This window comes from Electrophorus electricus, chromosome 10 (assembly GCF_013358815.1).
Source record: "Electrophorus electricus isolate fEleEle1 chromosome 10, fEleEle1.pri, whole genome shotgun sequence".
NCBI classification, from domain to species: Eukaryota; Metazoa; Chordata; class Actinopteri; order Gymnotiformes; family Gymnotidae; genus Electrophorus; species Electrophorus electricus.
The window spans coordinates 5,295,913-5,305,623 of NC_049544.1; the positions used below are offsets into that span (position 1 = coordinate 5,295,913).

The window sequence follows — 9,711 nt, forward strand, 5'->3', positions numbered from 1 at the left end:
AGCCAGACACAAGCACGGTCCTGTACACAGGGTCCCCAGGACTACAATCTGATCCGATTCAAAGGGAAGATTACAAATGAGTAAGACGCACTGGCAATCGGAACCTCTCCCTGTGGGATTGAGTCCTGTATACATTGGGACAGCAACTCTTATACCGGCTAGGGAGTGTGTGGTCCTGCCACAATGCCGTGCAGGCTTACGCAAGGCAGGCTCCATAGTGGCTGCCTAGACTGAGGCCCTGTGCAGGGTGCCTGAGAGGCAGACAGCCTGCACAGCCTGCTGCTGCAGCTAAAAAAACAAGCTGCCATACTAAGACAAACACAGGGCAGACTTGCTCAGGCCCTGCTCCGCTCAGTAAACACAGCTCCAGCCAGCTGCCAAACGAGTGGCCCAACCTGGGGGTCGCGTGTTGTCTTGTCAGCACACGAAAGAAGCTTAAAACCTGGAAAATGTCTTCATATTTCTCACTGTTCTTCTGTGCATGAAACAGTCTTCTCTTTTGTCGAGCCCTGTATTCAGTCCTCTCCCTGTGTAATGTTAACTGTGTTCAGTCCTCTGTCTGTGTAATGTTAACTGTGTTCAGTCCTCTGCCTGTGTAATGTTAACTGTGTTCAGTCCTCTGTCTGTGTAATGTTAACTGTGTTCAGTCCCCTCCCTGTGTAATGTTAACTGTGTTCAGTCCCCTCCCTGTGTAATGTTAACTGTGTTCAGTCCCCTCCCTGTGTAATGTTAACTGTATGTGTTCAGTCCTCTGTCTGTGTAATGTTAACTGTGTTCAGTCCCCTCCCTGTGTAATGTTAACTGTGTTCAGTCCTCTGTCTGTGTAATGTTAACTGTGTTCAGTCCCCTCCCTGTGTAATGTTAACTGTATGTGTTCAGTCCTCTCCCTGTGTAATGTTAACTGTGTTCAGTCCTCTGTCTGTGTAATGTTAACTGTGTTCAGTCCCCTCCCTGTGTAATGTTAACTGTGTTCAGTCCTCTGTCTGTGTAATGTTAAGTGTGTTCAGTCCTCTCCCTGTGTAATGTTAACTTTGTTCAGTCCCCTCCCTGTGTAATGTTAACTGTGTGTTCAGTCCCCTCCCTGTGTAATGTTAACTGTGTTCAGTCCCCTCCCTGTGTAATGTTAACTGTATGTGTTCAGTCCTCTACCTGTGTAATGTTAACTGTGTTCAGTCCCCTCCCTGTGTAATGTTAACTGTATGTGTTCAGTCCTCTACCTGTGTAATGTTAACTGTGTTCAGTCCTCTCCCTGTGTAATGTTAACTGTATGTGATCAGTCCTCTACCTGTGTAATGTTAACTGTGTTCAGTCCTCTCCCTGTGTAATGTTAACTGTATGTGATCAGTCCGCTCCCTGTGTAATGTTAACTGTGTTCAGTCCCCTCCCTGTGTAATGTTAACTGTGTTCAGTCCCCTCCCTGTGTAATGTTAACTGTATGTGTTCAGTCCTCTCCCTGTGTAATGTTAACTGTGTTCAGTCCCCTCCCTGTGTAATGTTAACTGTATGTGTTCAGTCCTCTCCCTGTGTAATGTTAACTGTGTTCAGTCCCCTCCCTGTGTAATGTTAACTGTATGTGTTCAGCCCTCTCCCCCATAGTGTTATCTGTATGTGTTCAGTGCTCTGTAATGTTAACTCTTAGTTTCAGCTGTGTCTGAGCTCACTCTCCTATGACATCATCCCCTGACAATGCCACCATTCATACAGATGTTGCTTCCAAAACCTGTATGCCCCCAGACTCCAGACTCCACCTCCCGCTCTCCTGCAGGTGCTCCTGCTGTAGAAACCCTCCATGCTCCAGGTGGGAGGGCAGCTTCACATCTGATAACCCAGGCATTATAAGTCAGGCTCTAGAAAGAACTGTATGAAAAAAACGTATGAAAACGCAATGCTTCATCTGACAAAGCAAATGACATCAGAACTCTGAATTCATGATCGCTCGTTTACTATCCACTGTCCTCCAACAAAAAAGAAGCAACAAACACAGATATCTCGGACGTTAGCAGGAACACGCACGTCCTCGTGTCTGCGTGGGAACAGATTTCAGGCCGGCCCCGACCTTCCACGGACGAATGAGGGTGTGATTAGGTGAGCTCAAAGCTCTAGATTGCGCATAAAGCTCTTACACTACTTTGATGGTAGTGTCCCCCAGTGAAATGTTTCTTTAAGAGTGCCCCACCCCCTCCCCCCCAAAGTAAAAAGGAGTACATTCACAGCATGCCAAGAATGATGTCACCCAGTGCGCCAAGTGCCAGCTCTGGAGCTGGTGGAGGAATGGTGCACCAACATATATGCATTGTTTACTGAATAAAAAAAGGCTCACCGCCTTAGACTGATGCTTAGTGACAAATTTATTGTCCCTGGTAACAAAATAAACAATGCATAATTACCCCCCACCCCTTCCCAGATAACAAATAACACATTTGCTCTGCACTGTTGCTCAAATAACTGTCCAGGCTGGCGTTCCAGCAAGCCCTTGTACATCTCTTTGCCTCGGGGTTATGAGAAACATCATGGAAAATTAGCTGGAAGTTCATGATCTTCTAATCTGCAACGCTAAATTAAGGAGCATCTTAACTACGTTCTTGGAATTCTAAGCAACTGGTGTAATCCCTAAAGGTCCCTAAAGGCTTGAACTGTGCTGATATTCACCAAGGTATTCAAATCAGGACCTCAAAACAAAATCTGGTCCTGGGTTTTGTAAGCCCTTGTAGTTGATTAAATGATTAATGTAAATGGTTGGCCACTTTGTCACCGTGCCTGACTCTTAGGTAAAGAGAAGGTGGACAATCTTCAGGATGTGGACCTTCAGGACCTTCAGGACTGTGATTTGAATGCCTCTGGTATATCAGAAAAATGATATACTTTAAAAGCCTCTTAAACTTTCACCTCTAGAAGCCTGAAATACACGAACGACAGCATTTATCCAGAACCAGTCGTCAGAGCCGTCATTTAGCTGATTGGTTGATCGAACCAACCACGGACGTTACAAGCGGAGCTTGTCAGAGCAGAGCCCGTTCCGAAAGGAGAAGCGGAGAAACTTGATCTGCCTGAGGCCTGGCGGGATTACGGCTGGCACACATACAGGTTTCTTTCTCCCCGCTAGAAGGAGCATGTTCAGGCTTTCCTCTGCGCAGAGTCACGAGGGCTTTCGATTCTTCGAACACCTCCCCCCCGGCCTGTGAGCAAAGGGGCGAGGGAGAAGGTCCGGCAACTTGCTGGGGCATCCAGCACAGGCACTGGATGACGCACACGCATGCTGGACTGGCGAGAAAAGATGGTATAGACTGGGATACAGGCACCACGTACGCACCAGAGGGGCAGAGGAGTGTTAGCCGGTCCTGCACATGATGTCATGTTTGGAGCTGGATGGAGTATTCCCTACAGCACTTCCTTTCTGCACTCGGATTCCTTAAATGCAAAACAATCTCCTCTGCACACGTGCGTGCGCACACTCACCCGTGCAAACACACACCGTGCATGCAAAGGCTCTTGGGTACACTTCAACATCTCAATCATTCTTCAGTATAGCCAACATGCAGTGCTGGCGTAACACTCAAGCTATAGTGGCTGCATGTGTGTGTGTGTGTGTGTGTGTGTGTGTGTGTGTGTGTGTGTGTGTGTGTGTGTGTGTGTGTGTGTGTGTGTGTGCACGTGTGTGTGTGTGTGAAAAAAGAAAGAGAAAGACTATTCTCTGCGTGTGCATGAAAAGCGAAAAATGTTGCAGTATGAAAAACATTGCAGCGTTGTACCCATGCTTATTTGTGCATGTGTCATGTGTGTTTTTGTGTGCACGGTCATGCAAGTTTTTGTGAGTGTGTGTGTGTGTGTGTGTGATGCTCTGATATCTAGCCCATGGGGAGAGCAGCAGCTCATGCAGTATTTAGACCTGAGATCTTCGGTCCACCGCAAAATCAATGTGGCCTCATCAACCCTTGTGCAGAGCTTATTGTACAGCTCTACAGGCAGCAAACACACACACACACACACACACACAGAGCTTTCTATTCCAGATTTCTCTCTTTTTCCAAGCATATATATTTTCTACCTTCTCTTTTCTTATAGAAATGTTATTCTCTCTCTCTCTATCTCTCTTTCTCCTTCTCTCACTGTCTCTCTCCTCTCTATGCGTGTGTCCCTGGTGGCTAAAACCAGAGTATGGGGTTACAGTGGGGGAGATATTTCCCATTTGGAGTAAGTCAACATCTCTGGATAATGAGATTAAAACAGGATCAGGGCTCCGTGCTCTGCTGGGTTGGGCCGCACGGGGCACACATGGCTCTGATCAGCGCCGGGGTCATCTGATCACACCCGCCGCCATCATCCAACCCGGGCGCGGAAACTGTGCTCATTAGAAAAGAAATGGACTTAAACACGGGTCGAAACACAGGTCTCCTTACTCGGAAAGTGGGAAAAAAAAGAATGTCTATTGTGCACTCAAGTTCATGAACTCAGCGAAAGCCCAAGTCAAGACGAAGCGGCCGACTGTGATGAGCTCTTTCTGTTCGGTTGTTCTAGTGACTTTGAAAGGTATGACTGCGCGATTCATTGGTTCTGAGCAAAATCTCAGGGAAGCCGCCAGCTGCCTGTGTTTCCAGCAGAGAAGAAGAGATGGGTCTGTGCCCAGATCAGCCTCGCCTGCGACTAAATAACGCTTACACTCGGTTTGAGAGTACGCTTGAGCCTAATCTCTGTCTGGAAATCCGACTCTACACCATGCATATTGCATGCGTAGTTCAAAGCTAATCCCCCATTAATTAATAGGCAGATTACAAACAGAACAAGTAAACAGTCTGCTGATAACTAAAGCAGCATCGGACATTTCTGGATGTTTTAGAAGGATTGTTGTAACATCCAGTGTAGTGTGTTTAACCGGCAAAGAAACGGCTCTGAGGCTGGAAGGTGGGGGAACTCTGACCACTGCTCTCCTGCCTGTGTGAGCTGGAGGAAGAGATGCACATTTCTAATTGAATTACAATCAGAGGGGGAGCACTCTGAGGCTGGGCCTGGAACAGAGCCAAGGGATAGATAAGACAGCGCATTAGACTAATATTATGTTCTCCCTGCCTGTTACCATGGGGACAAGTGAAGGGTTTTTAAAAAAATACGCAAGGTGATCAATCTTGAAAGAGAGGGAGAGAGAGAGGCAGAGAGAGAGAGAGAGAGACAGAGGGAGAGACAAGGATAGAGAGAGAGGGAGAGAGAGAGGGGGGGAGAGAGAGAGAGGGAGAGAGAGAGGCAGAGAGAGAGAGAGAGAGAGGCAGAGAGAGAGAGAGAGAGAGGCAGAGAGAGAGAGAGGGGGGGGGGGAGCTGTAAATTTCCTCTAAACTATCTCTCTACCAATTGCTCACATTCTGCACTACGACTCTCCATTTCTCTTACACACACACACACACACACACACACACACACACACACACACACACATTTTCTGCCAGCCCCTTTTGTCTGTCTCTTTTCTCTTCATGTTCCAATCGTAGTCTTTACACAAGCCTTCCCCCCCACACAGCCTTTGCACAAAGAACAGGATTAGGTTATACTTATGCACTCTTTTCTCCAGTAGATTTCATAATCCAGAATTATCACAGGAGTATTAAACATGTTTACAGTTCCTAGATTATTATCTAATCACTAAATCTGAAGACAACAAGGGCAATGAAAAGTAAAGCTGTCAAAATGTGAATACCAGCAGAATGACTTTGATTTTCAAGTGAGGAAAATGTCCTGTGTAACCACGGAGTTCCCTGTAAACACTGTCTAAATCGGCAGCACAGATTTCCATTGAACATTCAGCACATTCTAAATACTTTTAAGTAAACCCATCATCTTGTGCAACGGGTGAAACTTGCACTAGCTAGTTCAATACACATAAATAAATGTCACAGCTGAGAGCTCCACATTTATGTGGAAAAAGTCTTCTTGCATGCAAAAACGGCCGCTTTGTTTGCAGAATTAAAAGTTAAAAATCCTACTTCATTACAGCGATAATGAATGGGACCTTTATTTCTGCGGTTTCGCCTGTTATTCAGCCATTAAAACCTCTGCTGCCTCGCTAGCTGCCTCGTCGGATAACATATGGACGTGTACTTATGTGAACTGACATTACAGGCACATGTGCTTGGCCGTAGCTCAAGACTCTCAGCGTTAGACCATCAATATGAGGAGCATGGTGAACACAGCCTAAAGCTAATGCACTGCTTCCCTGTCCAAATGGAACGACAAGGTTTGAAGACCTTGTAGGTTTGAAGAATATGGCAGCGTACGTCTGTGCCTCAGAAAGCATTAGGCCCGAGCCCTCAGTGCCTTTTATATGGATCTTAATGTGAAAATAATCCTTTAAGATGTAAAAAGACAAACATATGGACCAAAACATGCTTTACTTATTCCGCTCTGCTCTGTTCTCGCTGACTGCTGCACTAGAGATGAGATCAGCCTCCAGTTCAACTAGTGCGAACATGTTTCAGAACGCTGCTATGTGCTCTTTGTATGAAGGTGCACGTTAAGACTGCACGGGCTTAGGTAGATGCAACAGGGTTGAATGTATGTGTGTGTGTGTGTGTGTGTGTGTGTGTGTGTGTGTGTGTGTGTGTGCACCAATGCGCATGTGTTGAGCAACTGACCAGCTTTGCCTCCGAGTGCATAGGTGGAACATGGGGGGAGGAGCAAGTGCCGCTGTGGGTGGAGCCTTGCATGCTCATTAAATTGGAACCCATGGACATTTGTCTCTCCATCTGTGTGGGAAGAAACAAACAGCAAAGCAGTTAAACATAAGCATCGGTCGCAGCTGAGAGTAAGGCAGTGATCCATCACGCCTGCCTGGGATTATCTCCCATCCAGCCGAGCAAGCCAGACAGTTCTTAACAGCTGTCACATCACAGCCATGAATGGAGATGACGTTAACATCTTCTACAAGATTCTTCTTCATCACGTACATGCCCACCTATATGTGCATGTACGTGTGCCTGTGCATGTGCGCGCGCATGTGTGTGTGTGTGTGTGTGTGTGTGTGTGTGTGTGTGTGTGTGTGTGTGTGTGTGAGGGCGCATGTTTTTGTGTATGGGGTGTGTCCGGTTCCTGATTTCACACCACCACTGTGAGCAGCGCAGTGGTCAAAGGGAAACTAACACAGGAAGCTCAGTACAGCTCAAAATAGCACCCAGTCTGTGTGAATTTAGAGAGGAGTTCAGAGTGGTGGCTGGTGCGTGTGATCAGTGCAGCCCGTGTGTGCACGCGTGTGTGTGTGTGTGTGTGTGTTTAATAGAGTGAGAGAGGCTCTAACTCCTAAACCAGTTGAAACCCCCCCCCCAGAACACCTCCTGTGAGTCATTGTAGGCCATCCTGTGAAACTGCCGAGGAGAAGGTACAGAGGCCTGCAGTAATTACTGGAGGAATATTTGAAATCCAAACACCTCCCCTCCACTGGACCCCTCTGCTGAGATGTCTTCAGCCAAAAAAAAAACAAAAAAACAACAACCCCTGTTCAGCTTTAATTCAATCACCTCTAAGCTCACAGCCCCCACCCGCCATAGGGGCTGGCTTCAGTTCAGATGAGAACATGTGTTGTGTCGTTAGGAAACGCACACGCTGCCTCTCTCTGGCCCCTTCCATGCGTCAAGCTCTTACTATCTTTGCTGCGGCAGAATGAATGTAACGTCTAGTGGATGCTGTGGTAGAAACGCATACTCTAGGAAGACTTCGTGTTACAGGCACAGACACTGATACGACTGAGGCCCTGGCAAAAAACAAAAAGAGCCAGCGCTTTACTGTCTGCGCAACAGAGAAGACGCAACGCATGTGTTTATTTCTGTATGAAAGCTATAATCAAACCATTTTGAGAGCAAGATTGCACTTAAACCAACTAATATTACCCAGATTATACACTCAAGGCTATACACCCACCAGTCACTTTAGTAGAACCATCTACATTGTACCTACTGCCAGTGACCAATGTATTAGGTACAACTACCTTACAGGTGCAATTTAAAAGTGCACAATGACTCAGCTGTTGGCATGGACGGTTTGTCACTCACTGTCTAGCCGTTTCGCCACTGCTCAGTGTCTGACCACAGAGCCACTGTTGCCTGCATATTGTTTGTCACATGCTGGGTTTAAGAGCATGGCCCATCGTCCAAAAATATCCAGCAACCAGCAGTCCTGCAGTCAGGTACGAGGGGGAATTATGAGGCAGCCAAGAGACACCTACGAGGCAGGCGTGTGTGTGTGTGTGTGTGTGTGTGTGTGTGTGTGCACGCGCATGTCTGCATGTGTTTGCGTGTTTTGTATGTACTAACAGGCATAAGCACAGCGGAGGATCCCTGCATGGTGGGGTCAGGCAGAGTGCCAGGCATGGAGGCAGGGAGAGGCTGACGCTGTCTGTTCCTCAAGTGCAGCAGTGATGATAGAGAACCAGGAACTGGCCTGAGACAGACACACACACACACACACACACACACACACACACACACACACGCAAATAGACATTTGTGACATGACACTACAAAATACATGCCTTTGCACCTTTTCTCATCAGATGCGGATGCAATTTTTGTTAATCTAAAGGGGCATCAGGTGTATTTTTACAGCAACATCAGTTCCTCTTTTTTATGGTACTGATTCTTAAGAAGTTACAGAACTCATTTCCCCCTGTGAATGAGTCAACATCAGTCAGGCCTTCACTGGACTTTAAGCTGGCACATGCGGCACTGGGCACTACTTTATCCATCGCTCCAAGCCTCCGCATTTGATCCAATCTGTACTGCAACTTTTGGCCCTTTTTGTGTCAGGGCCTCTGGTTCCGAGGCCTTTATCCTTGGCTGTAAACTCCTTAACAGTGATATTTGTTACTGTCTTGTTTGGTTTAGAACTCACCTGCCAGTTAGAAAATATCATTTAGGCTGTTTGTTTAAAGGCTTTTAAAATACTTTAAAAAAAATATTTAAATACTATAAAAATATTCATGTCATCCTACACATCTACCTCTGCCTTGTCTTGACAGGAGGCCTCAACATGCATGAGAACATTTAAAAAGCTCAGTCATCTACGTAATGCTCAGTCCACACTCACATACACACAAATATACACACATGCGCACACACACGCAATTAATACAGTGCACACATTTACTTAAAGGCCTCTCACCCCCAACCTTTTCAACCCAAAAGAAAACGCTGTGGCTGTTTCATTAAGCAAAACAAGCACTTTACCTTCTGGTGACTACAAAAGCCCTCGTCAAAATCAGTGTTTAGGAATCTTATTGTCCGTGAGAGGACATCAGCTCTCTCGGGTGTGCAGGGACAGTCCATTACATATACAAACAGTCAGCAAAAAAACAGAAGAAAAAACTTTTGAAAAAAGAAAACACTAGACAAACTAAAGTAACAGGCAATTGTTAATAGTGTAAAATGGCTTAACCAGCAACGGATACTTGCTGAAGAGACAGATTTTAGTTTGTTAAGCCTGAGACATCTTGTTTTAACTGTGATCCCACAGATATGTAGAGCATTAGACTATGACCCCTGGAATGCGAGCATCAATCTCCCACCCCACACGTGCTCTCTCTCTCTCTCTCTCTCTCTCTCTCTCTCTCTCTCTCTCTCTCTCTCTCTCTCTCTCTCTCTCTCTCTCTCTCTCTCTCTCTCTCTCTCTCTCTCTCTCTCTCTCATTCTCTGCTCTCAGCCTGACTGGCAGACCATTCCACTTAGCTGCCCACATCAA

General features: G+C 46.4%; 1 protein-coding gene across 6 annotated transcripts in view; it reads right to left on the bottom strand.

The window, feature by feature from the left end:
- Positions 1-9,711, bottom strand: part of creb5b (cAMP responsive element binding protein 5b) — a 47,700-nt gene that overhangs the window by 16,355 nt on the left and 21,634 nt on the right. For all 6 annotated transcript variants that reach the window (XR_003409972.2, XR_003409973.2, XM_027000036.2 and 3 more), the window contains exons 6-7: positions 8,289-8,415; positions 6,618-6,728 (exon numbers count right to left, since the gene is read on the bottom strand). Coding sequence is in view for 4 of the 6 variants with exons in the window: in XM_027000036.2 (XP_026855837.1) it covers positions 6,618-6,728; positions 8,289-8,415 (238 nt within the window). In the remaining 2 variants the exon portion in view is untranslated. The remainder of the gene's footprint in view (positions 1-6,617; positions 6,729-8,288; positions 8,416-9,711) is intronic.